We start from the raw sequence: 16,758 nt of genomic DNA, 5'->3' as shown, positions 1-16,758 counted from the left end.
AAAGCCTCTTTTCTCTAAATACAACACGGCAGCGCAACTGAGGTTTGCAAAGTTGCATCTGAACAAACCACAAGACCTCTGATACAATGTCTTTTGGACAGATGGGAACAAAAAACAAACACAGCATATCAGCTAAAACATTTCATATGGACTGTTGAGCACGGCGGTGTAGTGGCAATGATTTGCGCTTGTTTTGCAGCCATAGGATCCAGACACCACGGAGTCGATGAGCCAACCATGAACTCCTCTTTATACCTAAATATTCAAATGTGATCCATATGTCCAACAGCAAACCTGCGAATCTACAGCAGAGTGGCTGAAAAGGAAAGAATCAATGTGTTGCAATGGCCCAGTCAAAGTCCAGACCTCAACCTGATTAAAATACTGTGGGAAGACTTAAGAGAGCTGTGCACAAACAAACACTCGTAACCCACAATGAACTGAAGCAACACTTTAAAGAAAAGTGGGACAATATTTCCCCAGAACAACTTGTGAGACTGATAAAGTCATGTAGAAAACCATTACTTCAAGTTATTGCTGCTAAATATGCTTCTACAAGCTACTGAATCATCGAGTGTGCTTCGTTTTTCACACGCTGCTTCTTCATTTTTACTTAAATAAATAATGACACTGTTTAATACATCATGTGCTGCGGTTCATCCTGGGTGTATTTACCTAATCTTAGGACTTCTTATGAAGTTGTGTTAGTTTGAGAGTGTAGAGCGATGTATGAGCTGAGTCTCATACTGAGGAGGTGTTTTGCTAAAACAGTGAAAGTTTGACTGTGTCAGAGTTATTTGGGTTTATTAATAATTTAATTTGTTTTTAATTAATTTGGTTTTTCAGCTCAGTTTAGTTTCAATTAGCGTCTGGACTGGGTTTGTTTGTTTCAATTTAGTTTTTATTGTTTCAGCATCTGTAATGAAGGTGCATCACTTTGTAAACAGCAGATATTTGCACATGATTAACTCTGACACTGTCAAGATGAAAGAAGTCGCCCAACAAGCAGGTTTATGAGATTTTAGCTGATACTGGTGAATTACTGCTCTTGGAATTAAAATATATCCTATTATGGCGTGTTTGGTTAGGTCAACAGAAAATTATTATTTTAATTTGTCCCTGAGGTGATGTGAGGCAAAGCTGTTTAAATTAGTGAGTGAAACATTTGAAAAAGTTTCAGGTGGCTATAGAGGAGGGGGTTCTAATGAGTACATAACCTCTAATTGTAGACCAGGAAAACTGTTTATTTATCAGTTATTCTTTTTTCGTTTGTTTTGTTTTTCCTTTTTTATCTTATTCCTGATTTTATGGTAATAGAGTTTATTGAGAAGTTGTGTTTTCAATTTAAGGAGCTTGGAAATACAGTGCCTGGACTTCTTAAGGTTAAGGTGAAGATGTTTCACCTCTCATCCAGGAGGTTTCTACACAGACATAGTCTATGAAGGGTTAATGGAGATTAAAGATCAGATGCAGGTGCTAAAATCAAATGCCACCTGTGGGCAACATGGTTTCATTCTGTATTGTGGTTCTCAGGATCTCGCCTTTGCTTTTTGTCTCTGATGTGCTTCAGCTGGATTGATTGAGCCATGACATCCAGCTCATACTGGGGTGGTTTGCAGCCAAGTGTGAAGCTGTTGGGATGAAAATTAGTACCTCCAAGTCTGAGGGTGGAAAAAGAGTGGAGTACCCACTCTGGGTAAGGAACAAGTGGAGCAGTTTAGCATCATGAGTGAGGGGAGATCTGCAGCGATGCTGAACTGGTGAAGATGAAAGTGAAACTGTCAGTTTAGTGGTTGATCTATATTCATACCCTCACTTATGCCCACAAGCTTTTGATACTGACTGACAGAAGGAGACTGCAGACACAATCAGCAGAAAAAAGCTTCCTTCAGAGGGTGGCTGGACTCTCCCCTAAAGATGGGATGCAGAGCTCAGTGATTCAGCAGAAACAGCCATTAATCCTTCGCATCCAAAGGAGAGCTGAGTTGTTTTGGACTGGGATGTCTCCTGGACACCTCTTGGGTGAGGCGTTTTGGAGATGTCCTATTGGGAGGAAAACTTGATTGCATCTCTCAGGTGGCTTGGTGTCCCCCTGAATGAACTAGAAGGAGGTGGTTGAGGAGAGGGAGGTCTTCTCTGCTTCTCCACAACCCTGATCCAGACTCGGATAAGTGGGAGTGGAAGATACGACTTTGATATAATTTTGAGATCAGCGGTGCATCATGCATGTTGTGTTGATCAATTTAACCAAATTGACAAATGCTTAAATTTTAAATTTTTCTCATGTATTTCTATTTTATTTTAGCTTGTTTTGTAAGTATGTTACCTTCAAAGGTTTGGCACTACGTACACAGATCTGTGTTTCCGAACAAACAACACATTTGCATTTATTTAAAATAACAATAAATTGATCATAAATTATGCAAGTGACTATTAATGATTCATTGAATTATTCATCCTTATTGATTTTTCATCAAGAATCCATTTTCAGCAGCCATCACTCAAGTGTTCCTCAGCCATATTGTGTTCCCTGATGTTAAAAGACTTATTGAGCTTGAGGAAAAATAACAACTTTTCCATTTGTGTTAGCACTGTTAAATTTTCCTCCATCCAAAGTCTGTATTTTTTAAATTTTTAATATTTTCCATTTACAATACTAGAAAACAACTAGTAAAGGGGAACTGAGGAAAACTAACAAAAAGTTTTCAGAATAGAAAACTTTTTGTTAGTTTTCCTCAAAGTGGGGCCAGCAACACATAAGCACATGAGATACACAGAAAACACAATATAGAAACCTGGAGAAACCCCGGGACTTGGAAACATGAGAAGTGAAGTGAAGCAGTGGATGATGAGCAGATAATCCAACAAGGAACAAAGGAAAATGCCCACAATAAAGACAGAGGGTAACGAAGGAATACAGAAGGGAGAATATGACACAAGGTAGACACAGCTGAACCTAATCTGACACATAAGACAAAGAGGAAGCAAAGCGGCACTGGCAGTTGAGTGGTTGGCGGAAATGGTGTGGCGCGGCAGCTGCAAGGCAATTGAGGAATGGTCGGTATTGCATGGCAGCCGCAAGCGGTTGGCGGTGTGGCATAGCATGCCAGCTGCTGGCAGTTGAGTGGTTGGTTTCACGGCAGCTGCAGGTGATTGAGTGGTTGGTTAGTGGCATGGCAGTCAGAGGCGGTTGAGCGGTTGGAGGCGTGGCACAGTGTGCCAGCTGAAGGCAGTTGAGTAGTTGGCTTCGCGGCCGCAGGCGGTTGAGCGGTTGGTTAGTGGTGTGGCAGTCGCAGGCGGTTGAGCGGTTGGCGGTGTGGCACAGTGTGCCAGCTGAAGGCAGTTGAGTAGTTGGCTTCGTGGCAGCCACAGGCGGTTGAGCGGTTGGTTAGTCGCATGGCAGTTGCAGGCAGTTAAGCGGTTGGAGGCGTGGCAGCCTCAGGTGGTTGAGCGGTTGGTTAGTGGCGTGGCAGTCGCAGGCGGTTGAGCAATTGGTTAGTGGCGTGGCAGTCGCAGGCGGTTGAGCGGTTGGAGGCGTGGCACAGTGTGCCAGCTGAAGGCAGTTGAGTAGTTGGCTTCGCAGCCACAGGCGGTTGAGCGGTTGGTTAGTGGTGTGGCAGTCGCAGGCGGTTGAGCAATTGGTTAGTGGCGTGGCAGTCGCAGGCGGTTGAGCGGTTGGAGGCGTGGCACAGTGTGCCAGCTGAAGGCAGTTGAGTAATTGGCTTTGCGGCCGCAGGCAGTTGAGCAGTTGGTTAGTGGCGTGGCAGTCGCAGGCGGTTGTGCGGTTGGTGGCCTGATGTGGCAGCCACAGGCGGTTGAGCGGTTGGTGGCACTCATACAGGTCCATGTCTGCTGGGTCCATAGTGTGGTCAGATTTTTTGCAAGGGCAGATCGTGTGGAGAAGAGAGAGTGGACCCAAGGCAGACAAACAGCGAGATAGGCGAGAGTTTAATAGATAGCCTTTATTCTTGGCTGCATGAAAATACTACAAAACAACTAGTAAAGGGGAACTGAAAAAACTAACAAAAAGCTAAACTTGGGACAGCAAAACATAAGCACATGAGATACACAGAAAACACAATATAGAAACCTGGAGAAACCTGGTGGAGTTGGAGCTGCAAGGTGACTCAGAGTCAAGGTTCTGATGTAATCTGATGTTCTGCTGCTTAGCTGAGACACCAGGGTCTCCCACTTCTTTTTTTTTCTAAGGTTAGACCCCCTCCAACCCTCCACACATGTGATTTAACAAATGTTCCTGCTCAAAAACAGCAGGAACATTTTCAAGTATGCTAACATAAATTAGCCCCCAATAAATTTTCATTGGGTAACACAGTGTTTAACTGAAACACAGGAATGACTGCTAATAATAGACACTTTTGTGCCTCTGTATAGATAATCCATTAAAATCATGAATGATTTACTATGAATGACTCCATTAATTTTCATTTACACCATTTCTTGTCAATTCAATGTAATTTCTATAGAAAATAAATGTATTTTTTTTATCTAAAACAAGAACATTATAGAACCTCAGATGGGTTTTTTGTTTTGTTTATTTTTGTTTTGTTTGTTTCGTTATTTCACACGCACATGCCAATTTTAAAAACACCTTTAGACCTTTTCATTTTGGAAATGTTTTTATTGTTAAAGACAGATCGTTTTTACATGTGGATCATTTTTATATAGAGTGATGAGAAGTCCATGTGCCACTTCTCATTTCTTTATATTTTGCTTGAAAAAAAAGGGAATTGGCAGAGTGATTTACTGAAGCATGTGCAAATATATATAAATACATGTATTTACAGCATATATGAGCAAAGATTGAGTTTGTACTCCATTTTCAATCCATTTATTGGTGGTGGACCTGTATCTGATGCCACTGAGGTCACAATTCATCACTTTTGACAAGATCTCCAACACCCCTGGATGAAATGCAGCTCCAAACCATGACAGAGCCTCCACTGTGTTTTACAAATAACTGTAGACACTCACTGCCGTGCCTCTCTCCTGACGACCTTCCTGCAAATTGATGAGAATCTGAACCAAAAATGTCATATTTGAATTCATCACTCCATCAGATCTGCTGCCACTGATTTTCAGTCCAGTTCTTGTGTAATTTGGCATGCTTCAGCCTTTTCTCCCTGCTTCCCTTCCTTAAGAACAGCTTCTTGACAGCCACCCTTCCACTGAGACCATTTCTGGTGAGGCTTCAGTGAACACTAAATGGATCACCTGACGGGCCAGATCCATCTCTCGGGTCCAGTATCAGGTCTTTGTGGATTTTTCTTCATGTGCCTTGAGGACATGACTTTCAGATACCGTCTATCTGTTGTATCTGTGCGTCGCTGTTACGCAAAGAAATGAAACGACAGCGCACTCCTGTGGTCACGTGTCAAACTGCAGCTCGCCGACTTTGACCCGGAAGCTCTTTTCACTGACCCGTGTGTTTTTCCTGCCTCACACGTGGGGTTTTCAGCACTGAGCAAGATGGCAGCGTGCAGTGTAGAGGAGTTGTTGGCTAAAGCTGAGGCGCAAGAGGCGGAAACGCTGAAAAGCATATCAGTCCAGAAAGAGCTGGACCTGGAGTTTGACATCGGGAACCTGCTGGCGTGTGACAAAAACCGCATCGAGCCTCGCGACCTCCGGGAGAAGAGCAGAGAGGACTTTCTGCGCGCTCTCGCTCGCGACAACACGCAGCTTCTCGTCAACGAAATATGGAAACAGCCCACGGAGAGGGTCGAGGAGGCGATAGTGGCCAAACTGCCGGAGCCGACGACCCGGCTTCCCAGAGAGAAGCTACCACCGAAACCCAGACCTCCAACAAAATGGGAGCAGTTCGCCAAGCTGAAAGGCATAAAGAAGAAGAAGAAGACCAACCTGGTGTGGGATGAAACCGCAAAGGAGTGGAAGAGGCGCTGGGGCTACAAGAGGGCCGGCGATGACACCAAAGAGTGGCTGATCGAGGTGCCCGAGAGCGCAGACCCGAATGAGGACCAGTTCGCCAAACGCGTCAAAGCCAAGAAGGAGAGGGTGGCCAAAAACGAGCTCAACAGGCTGAAAAACATCGCCAGATCGCAGAAAGTCAAGATCCCTGCTGTAACCCTGACCCCCAAAGCCAGCCAGTCCAAAGACGAGCTGGCCAGAGCCGAGAGTGTGGCCAAAACCTCCACAGCATCCTTGGGGAGGTTTCAGGACCGCCTGCCCAAGGAGAACCCAGCAAAGAAGGGCAAGAAGAGGAAATTCGAGCCCCTCATTGGCAACTTTTCTAATGAAAAGCAGAAGCAGCTGGAGCTCCTGAAAGTCATGGACACTAAGAAGCCCAAGTTGGACATCACCAAAGCTGTGAATAAACAGATGAGGCAGGAGGACAGAGAGGAGGCTGCTGCAAAACACAAGAAGGCAGCAGGGAAGAAGGGACGTAAAGGCGGCAGCATGGGTGGAAAGGCCAGAGGAAAAGGTGGGAAAGGAAAAGCAGCTGGAGGGGGAGGAGGGAAGAGAAGAGGCAAACCTGGGAAGCGCTGAGGACTCTTGTGTCTTCCTGTGTGTGGTTGTGTGTGTGCCTGCCTTGGCATGAAAGTGTTGGACATTCATGATGCAATATGAACAGAACATGTGGTTTATCTGTGGCCCACGGGTGGGATGCTCCCTCCATCTATGTAAACTATGTTTACTGTACATTTTGACTGCAGCATCCATGATGATTCTTTTCGATGTATGTGTAATATTCATGAAAGAATTTCACAAATATACTTTAATATTACAGCGAGTAGAACACGAGTGACTTGTTTTTCTGTCTTTAATTATTGCAGAAGTGATTTTTTTAGTTCTGTGTGAGTAAATTGATGCTTCAAGTCTGAAACGGTTACGTTAAGTATCGTAAAGCGTTTTAGATCCTTGATAAATGAGACATATTTGAAAATAGGTTGTTTTTAAGGCTATTTTTGTTACCCTTTACATATTACTTTGTAAAATATATATATATATACATTCAAAATATTTGACTTCTAATTTTTAATTTCATTACGTTTTCATATGATTTACATAGTTTTAACAGAAGTTTAATGTAGTTTATGTAACTTTGGGGAAATACTTTAATAGTACTGATAAAACCAGAGTGTTTGTGCAAAACAAATTGGGATTATAAGCACTATTTGATATTTAAAAAATAAATTTCTTTAAATTGGGCTCAGGGACCCACATTTATCTGTAGCCAGGAGGTCAAGAGATAATTTCCTATAAATCATAAAGGTTTGCTGCTGAATGATTAAAAAAGTGTTATTCAAATGAAGCTTTTCACGTGATTGTGGCTAATCATGTCAAACTAATTAGCTCGCTCTCTGCATCAACTCGTTCCTTTGGAAGCTTCTTGCTCCAATTGAAAGAAGAACAAAAATGTGCCACCCATAAGTCAAAAATTCAGGTTATCAACTTGGTAACTTAAAAAAACTTGAAGTTATTAACTTTAAATTTTGAGATATGGATGACAGAAAAAGCTGTTTTTTCATTGGCAGAAACAAGCTTCCATATGTTCCCACTGCTGCTTAGCTTTGTTTATTAGCCAATTAGACTGTATGGAGAAAAGTCCATCTGGCATCTGTCTTTACAAACATTTTTGAAAGAGTGGGTCGTTCCCTGAATTTAACCGTGGATCTGTAGTGGGAATGCAATGAGTTCATTTAAAGTAGAAGTGTTTAGGAACCACAGGAACTCTGTGTGAAGTTAAGGTCGCCGAGGTGCTCTGCTGACTCAATAACAGCAGACCTCCAACCTTCGTCTGGTATTAACATCCACAGAAAAACTACGGTGGGAGCTTCTTGGCAGCTGCTGCAGCTTTGCGCATGTAGTGTAAGTATTACAAGAGTGTTTATATCTACAGCATATTTTTATACACTTATCCACAAACTAATTCTGATTTATTAGAATTAGTTTGTGGAACATTTCACCAACGCAGCAGCAAAGTAGTACAACAATATGCATGTTCATCATTATTTCAATTTATTGTAAAACCAATGGAGTTAATAGGTGAATTTTCTGCTCCTGGATATGAACATATATGCATGTCAGAATATGAGACTGCATAAAAAGCCATGCAGTAGCTAAGAAAAACTCAGCCAGGGTTGGTAATGTGCAACAATACCTCTTATGGTGTATTTAATAATTTGTTTGTGTGTATTTAGTAATATAAGGTGTATTTTCTGAAAGAATATGGGGGGAAAATTGGTGCCGCACATTCTTGCTAGTTAAAAATGTGGCCTACAATGGCCCAGTGCTCCCAGAGATATTTAATGGAAACGTTCAAACAGGTTTTTTTATACATACTTGTTAACTAATATACATGGTCTTGGGAAATAGCTTCAAAGCTTCCCATTCATATTAAATGAGGCTGGTTAACTGCAGCAACAAGCTCCAGCCAGTAAATGCATGTCGGCATCAGATCAGATGTATCATTCATGTAACAGCAGAGAGGTTTTTATGCTCAGAATATATTTTTTTTAAGCTGCCGCAGATTGTCTTTACAGACTCTGAGCTGTTCAGTGTTCATCAGTTTTCTTCTTCCGAGAAGCATCAGATCGGATTTCTTAGCAGCTTAGCTGTGTTTTTTTTGGTTATGTAAGGGCTTCGGTTTGGCCTTGATGTCTAGACTGGAGCCATCGTTCTGAATTAGGAGCAGTGTATAGTGTAACAAATAGCTCACAAAGCCAGAATCTGCAACTTAAGTACATTTAAACACAACACAAAGCAAACTGTGAGTGGGATTTTTCTCTCATCCAGTTGAGCATGTCTTGCTTTTGTGGTGGTATTGAGGTGTGTATTTCCACGGTCTTCACCCTTTTGAAAGAGATTGGTCTTGGAGCCAGAGTGGTTGCAGTCTAGTCAGACATTTTCCTGGACTGCTAAGGCCTCAGATAATGAGATTTATTAGTCTCCTGCATTTAGAGGTGTTTCCACTTTCAGACGGCACACAAACGCACCTCTTGCTCTGTTCACCTAGATAATCCATGATCCTCTGACAACCTTATTTCCTGTTGACACTGATTGTAATTATTTGTGAAAATTGACTGCGCGTAATTTCTGTTTGGATTGTCTAGAAGAACAAAAAGTCAAATCCTTCTGCGTGTGCTGTATCCTCACTTTGTCGCCAAGGCTGCGGGGTGCTCTGTCCAGCTCCAGCTGAGTCATCTCTCATCTTAGTGATGGATGCCTTTTTATCACTAATGCAAGCTCGCAGCCAAGCGCCTTCGCACCAGAGCTGGAGAGGGGAGGCGGTGGTGGGGTTTCAATCACCATCTGTTGAGCGGTCGGGCACTCTGTCCCCAGCCCTATCATCTTTGTCCCTGCTCACCCAGGCCACAGGAAAGTGGGGCACAGCCAATAATCAATCAAGCACTCCTGATGAGGTGAAATTATGAATTCTCATTCACATCTGAGCAAGCACTAAACTTCTTTTGCATGTGGCCAGATGGTCAAAGAACAATAGACATTGGCAGCAAGATGGAGTGGTCAAGCATGACATATGAGAAAGATGCCGTCTCTTATTCCAAAATAAAAAGCATTGGCGTCAGGTGATAAGAAAATTCTAACAATCATACATTTTCTGACATAAACTAAGATTTTACTCGTCCCTGGTCACGTGTATGTGTGTCTCTGTGTGTGTGTGTCCAGCTCCAGTCTGTGCTGCAGTGGATTAGTCAGCTGCATTTATTTAAGGTATTGCAGTGAGAGCTCAGTAGTCCCGGACAGTGTGAGAGCGTCCGATCTTCAAGATGCAGCGCATCTACATGCACAGCAATGAACACTTTGAGGTTTTCACCACTGTCCTTGCTCCACAAGGTGAGTGGAATCATATCTGCAGGGAAGTGTGGCTTAGCAGGACATTATTTATGTGGTTAGCAAGAGCAAGCCCAGTGCCAGCTGACCGATAAATGCCTTGTTTTCCCTCCTTCTGGACAGTGTACATAAAGATTTAGCTGCACAGATGTTTATGTGCGCGCATTAATGTCGAGGTCTTCTTATGTACATTTGCATATTAATGAAAAATGTTGAAAATAACCCTTTTTTGCTGATTCATTTCTGCTCTCGATGATAAACAGGGAGGTATCGATACAGAGCAGAAGCTGAAAAGGCAAGTTCACTTTTTTCTTAATTTTCATCAACAGAAATCTGCATGTTTAACTGCACTGATATGAAAATGAGAACTCAATTCACAGGTTTATGTATGCTTATATATGTCAAAGACTAATGGATATGAATGTGACATTGCATCAGTTTAATCAGTTTCCTGCAAAACTACGCATTTAGTTTTCCACTTTCTCTCACATAATATTCAGGTGTAACATAATGAAGGGTAAACCCTGATTAAGAGTTACCATTACACTAAATAACAACTAATCCAAGTCTTCACACGTAATCCTTTCCATTCACCGACTCTGATCTGCGGGCTGTAAAAAAAAGGAGCTGGACGCTAATCATGAACAAGTTCTGCCCTAACATAAATGTAGCATTGAATTTTAATCTTGCAATATTGAATATTCAAATTAGAGTTAAAAATTATTGTAATTCTCATTTTGTCCATTAGATGGTAGTGGTGCACAGGTACAGGCCCCACTGGCCTGACGAGCTGGAGCTGTCTCCAGGTGACGTCACCCTGGTGCTGTCCAAACACGAGGAAGGGAGGTGGTTTGGGCAGTTGCAGAATGGGCAGCGAGGTTATTTCCCCGCCTCATGTGTGATGGAGCTGCGCCAGGTTGGTTGGCTTCTTGAATGTGCTCAGTAATGCAGAGAAAGTGGACAGAACTGTTGCTGCTGCAGCTTACAGATGACAGATTATATTATCCTCTCTGCTCTGCTTGTCACATGTATGTTTTAAATAAGCCAGAACCAAATGTGTGCCTACATAAACATATTACAGTCATGACAGAATTTAGAAACGCCTATGAGAGCTGTTTCCTTAAGTCAGTCTTGAATTGTTGCACATTTAATAAGGGATATTTATAAAGGGTAATTCATAAATTTCAGACTTAAATGCATAATATTTGCACTGGTTTTGGTGCGAGCTCATATTGTGCAGTGATTGACCAGAAGCAAAGAGATTTCTCACAATTTTACCTTCTCTAATTTAGCAATTAAACACTGACAAACACAGCAGGTGTTAAGAAGTATAACATGCTCCTCACTAACAGTTAATAACTATAAACTATTCTCTCACCATTCTCTGAAAAAAGTTTAAAAAATTTCCTGTATTATCAAAACTTTTATAATGTCAGTTTGATTTATGTTATTTGCTATAACAAAAAGACATGATCAAAAATTACTTCTATGTTTTTGAACAACACAAATAAAATAAAAAATCAAAAACAACAAGAAGAAAAGTGTTTTAAATAACTCTATTTTATAATTACTGTCTATTTACTATTAAATAATTAATAAAAGGTGGAATTAAAAACATCATGTTTCCACTCTCAGGCAAATCTGCCTCCCAAAGGCCTTCGGAGGAGTTTATCTGTGAGGACTACACCCGGTGACAGTGAACGCGGCAGATATGGGAAGTAGGTGTAAACACACACATCAATAATTTCATGCTTCCCTCTTATCAAGTATATGCACGCACACACACACACACAGACACACAATCATGCACATACACCCAGCATTCGGCAGATGTTCCCCACATCCCCCATCTCCAAATCCCACCCCACTGCTCTCCGCCCAGCACCCCTGAACAGGTGGCCCCTCTCTTCCCTCATTAGTTGACAAAGCACACTGATTACTGAGCCTGCTAAGCACACACACGCACACACACGCACACACACGCACACACACGCACACACACGCACACAAGCTAGTCAATCCCCTTCTCACAGTGCTGCATCTCATTAGGGCCAAAGAAGAGCAAGAGGGAAAGAAAAGACTTTGTAGTTGTTGTTTTTTTATCTCTCTCTCTCTCTCTCTCTCTCTCTCTCTCACACACACACACACACACACACACACACACACACACACACACACACACACACACACACACACAAACATACTGTACATAAGCCCACAGGCCTCTTCACATCTTGTCTGCTCACAGTGGAATTTGGGTCATAAGGAATAAACAGGGTCTTTGTGTTTGTTATTTCCTCTTTGTCCCCCAGTGGACACATTCTGCAGGCATTCAAGAGGGGGAGCAGAGGAGGTGGAGGAGGAGTGGGGCTGGAGAAGGGCCAGGGTGAGCGTGAAGGCCCTTTCCTGGTTCGGAGCTCCCAGATCCCTTTGCCTCAGCCCGTGGCCTCTCAGCCCCAGGCACAGAGATCTCCAAACTTGCTCCACAGGATCTTGTCCAAGTGCCGGAAAAAGATTGAATGCCAGGGAGCCACCAATGGGGCCTTCGAGGGCGACTAAGAAACCCTTTTCTTTGTCCTGGGTGGCTGAGCTGAGATCACTTTGGTGAGGTTGCACTCGGGGTGGAGGATGAGGGGGTAGAGGAGCTTCTGAAATGTGCAGATGAGTTTTGAATTTCCTGATGTGGGCTTGTACTTGTGCTTTATCAGGATTTTCTAAATGCAAGCAGGAGGTTGAAGGCTGAATGTAAACCCCCTGATTAGTGATGTCACAGTAGTGTATGTGTGTGTGTGTGTTTGTGTGTGTGTGTGTTACCCACTTTATCTGATGGGCAAAGCATGCCGTGACATCACTGATGGGGGTGTTGTCTCAAGTGCAACATGCTGGAAAGTTTGAAGGTGTTGCTCTTTTCTGCCCAGTTCAGCTAATCTAAAGTCAGGCTTATATTCTGAAAACTGTACAACATTAGTCGCTGCAATCAAAGCTCAAACAACGTAGCAGTTAGATGCAGTCAGTGAAGCAGGAAGTGATGCTTCATGATTATTAAATTTAGCCTTTTCTATAACGCTGCCTTTATTGAATGTTATTTCTGCTGTTGGTTTTGTTATGTTCCTTACTTTTTTCCTGTGATTTGTTAATGTGTGTCTATGTCTATTTAATATGCTGTAATATGTTACTGTGATAATGATAAAACCAGCAAACCCTCCGTGACTGTATGATGATTTCATTTCAGTCCAAACATGCCTCGGTGTACGACTCAGTGCTTAGGCTCCTGTTCATTTTCCTTTGAACACACTGGGCCTCCCTTCTTTCTAATAGGAAGTGTGATTGAGGCCTGCTGAAAGCTTTGCCAAAAGACCAGGGATTGTGCCAGTTGCCCCAGCAACTACAAAGCAGCTCTCAGAAGTTGCATGTAGTCTTTCTTTTTCAGTGGTGCCTCCCAGCCTTGTCCTTGTGGTGGGATCTCTATAGGGTGGGCTGTAGATTACCTTCTGCAGAGGACATAAAATCCTAACTTTGGCCTTGACCTCCACAGGGAAATACACCCCTCCTCCACTTGCTGTTTGATATTCACTGTTGTATAATCCTTTGTTATAAAGGCTGCAGGAGGCAGTCACTCTGGGGCCAGTGTTTGGAGGACATGTCCTGCACAGTGAAGAGTGTAAATGTTACAAAGACAGACAGCTCCACTCGTCCTGTAGCAAACTCTCATTCACAAGGAGAATATTGTAGCGTTTACTGTTAGAGTTTACCTCGAGCCTATGACTCACTTTTATATAGGGTCAAGGAATTATTGTGAATAACTTTGTGATTACTTCTGGAGTTTGACAAAAGAACTGAGTGTATGCACATATATACAAAGTTATTGTAAGTGTAGCTGGATATCGGGTATAAAGTATGGAGGATCAAAACTGTCAAAATCCAAAATAAACAATAAAAAACTTTAATATTTTTAAATGAAATGAAATAAATAAATAAATATGTCTACAAATGCACCAAAAAGAATTGCAAACATTTTTGTCATTTTTAATTTTTACATTAATTATAAAATATGGCAAAATTATTATTTTTTTTTACAATTTTTTAAAATTAATATAATTGAGCTTAAGTGTCTTATTGGATACATGGCTCAATACATGAGCGGGGCACCAAAAGGAATAGGCAGGAATGCCAGAGGAGCAAAACACCAAGCAGTGGTAGACAGAACAGTGGCCTGAAACTGCAAGACCAAGCTCACCAACCTGTGCACTGCCTGGACTGACTGTAAGAAACCCTATGCCCAGTGCCCCACACATGGATCCTGGATGCCTAGAATAGTACAAGATCAACAGGATCCTAAGAGCCATCCTCAGGAATTCAGTGGGGATGTAGCGAACAACTTCAGAGGCCAGCTTCAAGCCAATAGCATAAGTCACCATCAAGTGTAGGATCTGCCAAGGAGATGGTCTGTCCCCTCTGCTGTTCTGCATAGGCCTGAACCCCCTCAGTGAGATTATTGAAAACAGAATGGAGCGATCATCAGCCACCTCCTCTACATGTGTGATATCAAGCTGTATGCCAAGAGTGAATGAGACATCAATGCACTGATCCATACCACCAGGATATACAGCGACAACATTGGAATGTTGTTCAGACTGGAGAAGTGTAATAGGATGATGACAAAGAGAAGGAAGCTAGTCAGAGCTGAGGGGACTGTAATACCAGAGGACAGCTACAGCTACAGCTACAAGCTACAAGTACAAGTGGTCTGGAAGTCACAAGGTTAAAATGGGACATACCCCCTAGGGTGTTTGGTAATGAATGAGCTAAGGTCCTGTGCGACCTCCATATTAAGGCAGACAAACTGGCGATGGCTAACCAACTGGGCATAGTAGTGGTAGAAAAGCAGAGGAAGATGGCTGTAGTGATAGCTGTAGCTATACTAAGTGATAGCAACATCAGGAAGAAGGAACATGACAAGCTCGAGAAAAACCAAGGGATGAGAGAAGAGCTTGCAAAGTTGTGGAGGGTGAAAGCAACGGTGGTCCCCATGGTAATCGGACCACTCAGTGCAGTGACCCCTAAGCTGGGCAAGTGGTACCAGCAGATCCCAGGAACAACATCTGAGATCTCTGTCCAGAACAGTCCAGAAATGTCCAAGGAAGGATCCTCAAGCTGCCAGGCCTCAGGTAGAGGACCCGATCTTTCACAGAAAGAACTGAATTCTTTCTGTGTTCTGTATTACTGACTGTCATTAAAAGTGTCAGAAGGTGAAAGATGAAAAATTAAAAATAAAGGAAATAAAGATGTGTGAGATAATACTACAAAGGTAAATTGATAAAGAAGCTGAATGAAACATTATTATCATTTTTTTTATTCTTTACATAATTAATACATACATGTATTTTTCCATTAAATTTTTTATTTAGCAGCATCAGTCCTCCATACTGTAGAGATAAACTTTCCATTGAAAGTAAGTCATAGCCTGGCAAATCCCCAGTCAAATGTGAGCCTGACTTACCTCACATGGCGCTGACACACACAACAGTGGAAACAGTGACCTATATAGAGCGGAAAGGCCAGTGTCCAATTTTAACACGCACACACACACACACACACACACACACACACAGATACAGTCTCCCGCCTAAAAGGCTCCTATCCCTGTTGTGTTGTGCTGGGTGTCTTTTGGGTGGTGGGGGAGGAGAGGTGGAAGGAGGGGGTAACCGGGGTGCCTGCCAGATGACTGCTCTGTCATCCCTATAATGGGCTGCCATCTGCTGTCTAGCATACACAAAGGCAAACAGTGTGTGTGAGAGAGTTTGTGCACTCGCTTATGGGTGTGTGCTTAAAGAAAGAAGGCCGAGGAGATTTGGTCAGATGCCTGTAGGCTCTGTTTCATGTCTTTGGTGCACAGGGTAGACCCAAAAATGGACACACACACATACCTTACCTAGTCAAGCTGACTGAATGATAAGAGATACAGAAGGGGGGCAAACGTGCACTGGACATTATACGGTAATTAAATCAGTGGAAACTACAGCATGTGAAGAGAATCTGTATATCTGGGTTAAATGTAATTCATCCAAAAACAGCAATTATATGTTTATTTTAGGTCTATATAGTGTTTCAGTAAGTCATTGTTTCAACTAAATACATGCAGGAGGTACAAAGTGGAAGGGCTGCTGCCAATAACCAATTAAGAAGCAAAGGGTCCCCGACATCTTTCGGCTCATAGTGCGGGTCACGCAATAACAAAAGGCCCTCTTGTACCAGAATGAAAGCAAAGGAGGACAGATTGATTAAGTGGACATGGCGTGCATGTGGCGCTCGTGTGTTTATGTGTACATTGTTTGCATGCATGCGCACTGCCGCTCCTTCAGCATAAGGCAAGTCGTCACATTCTCCCTCCATTTGGGGGGCAATTGAGTGAATGGGCCTGTAAAACCAACAGCCCAAAGGACAAAGGAGCTCAGGGGCATTAAGTCATGGGTGAGTGGGCCCCTTTAGGGCCAGCAGCTGACCCTGTGGAGAGGCCTCTTGTTCTGGTGGAGGGGGCTCGTGTCCCTGGACCCCAGGCCAAGTTGACAGCATCCCAACGTATACATACACACATGACAGAGAGGTCATCTTCAAACCACTCCATGAGTTGTCACACCCAGCCTTCACCTGCTTAGATGTCCACGCTGCATGTGAGGAAAAATTAGAGTGCATGATTAAAGGTGGAATATTTCAATTTCCACTTTCACCATTTAAAAAGATAAAGAAAAAGCTTTCAGTGGCGTTAGTTTTTGGCAAGACGTCAGAGTGTCGCCATGCCCGCTGTGAACGTGTCAGAAAAACTAAGCGATCATCAGAAATCTTTATTATGCAGAAAACAGCATGTAACGTATACTAATTTGCACAAAGGCATTTTGGCAGTTGATGGCAAGTGAAAATGCAAACACAAGA

At 42.7% G+C, this 16,758-nt stretch overlaps 2 protein-coding genes and 1 long non-coding RNA gene across 4 annotated transcripts; 2 read left to right on the top strand and 1 right to left on the bottom strand.

The window, feature by feature from the left end:
- Positions 1 to 2,370: 2,370 nt before the first annotated feature.
- On the bottom strand, positions 2,371 to 4,270 carry LOC147321957 (uncharacterized). Of its 2 annotated transcripts, none has more exons than XR_015131040.1 (2): positions 4,091 to 4,270; positions 2,371 to 3,849 (listed from the first exon to the last, which is right to left on the bottom strand). It is a non-coding gene; the product is annotated as an uncharacterized LOC147321957 (long non-coding RNA). The 2 variants fall into 2 exon arrangements; XR_015131039.1 differs by having other exon boundaries at positions 4,101 to 4,270.
- Positions 4,271 to 4,899: 629 nt separating this feature from the next.
- Positions 4,900 to 6,762, top strand: rrs1 (ribosome biogenesis regulator 1 homolog). The gene has a single exon (XM_086306194.1). The coding sequence runs from the start codon at positions 5,488 to 5,490 to the stop codon at positions 6,520 to 6,522; it is 1,035 nt and encodes a 344-aa protein (XP_086162320.1). The 5' UTR covers positions 4,900 to 5,487; the 3' UTR covers positions 6,523 to 6,762.
- Positions 6,763 to 9,681: 2,919 nt separating this feature from the next.
- Positions 9,682 to 13,745, top strand: LOC147321955 (uncharacterized). Its single transcript, XM_086306195.1, has 5 exons — positions 9,682 to 9,831; positions 10,092 to 10,123; positions 10,577 to 10,744; positions 11,464 to 11,546; positions 12,141 to 13,745. The coding sequence occupies exons 1-5, from the start codon at positions 9,765 to 9,767 to the stop codon at positions 12,385 to 12,387; spliced, it is 597 nt and encodes a 198-aa protein (XP_086162321.1). The 5' UTR covers positions 9,682 to 9,764; the 3' UTR covers positions 12,388 to 13,745.
- The last annotated feature ends 3,013 nt before the right edge of the window (positions 13,746 to 16,758 follow it).

The sequence above is a fragment of the Aulonocara sp. 'chitande type north' Nkhata Bay genome, linkage group LG9, assembly GCF_057382095.1.
Source record: "Aulonocara sp. 'chitande type north' Nkhata Bay isolate Kocher_YH1m ecotype deep benthic linkage group LG9, A_spYH_male_GT1.1, whole genome shotgun sequence".
NCBI lineage: Eukaryota > Metazoa > Chordata > Actinopteri > Cichliformes > Cichlidae > Aulonocara > Aulonocara sp. 'chitande type north' Nkhata Bay.
This window is presented reverse-complemented; position numbering and strand designations above follow the sequence as displayed.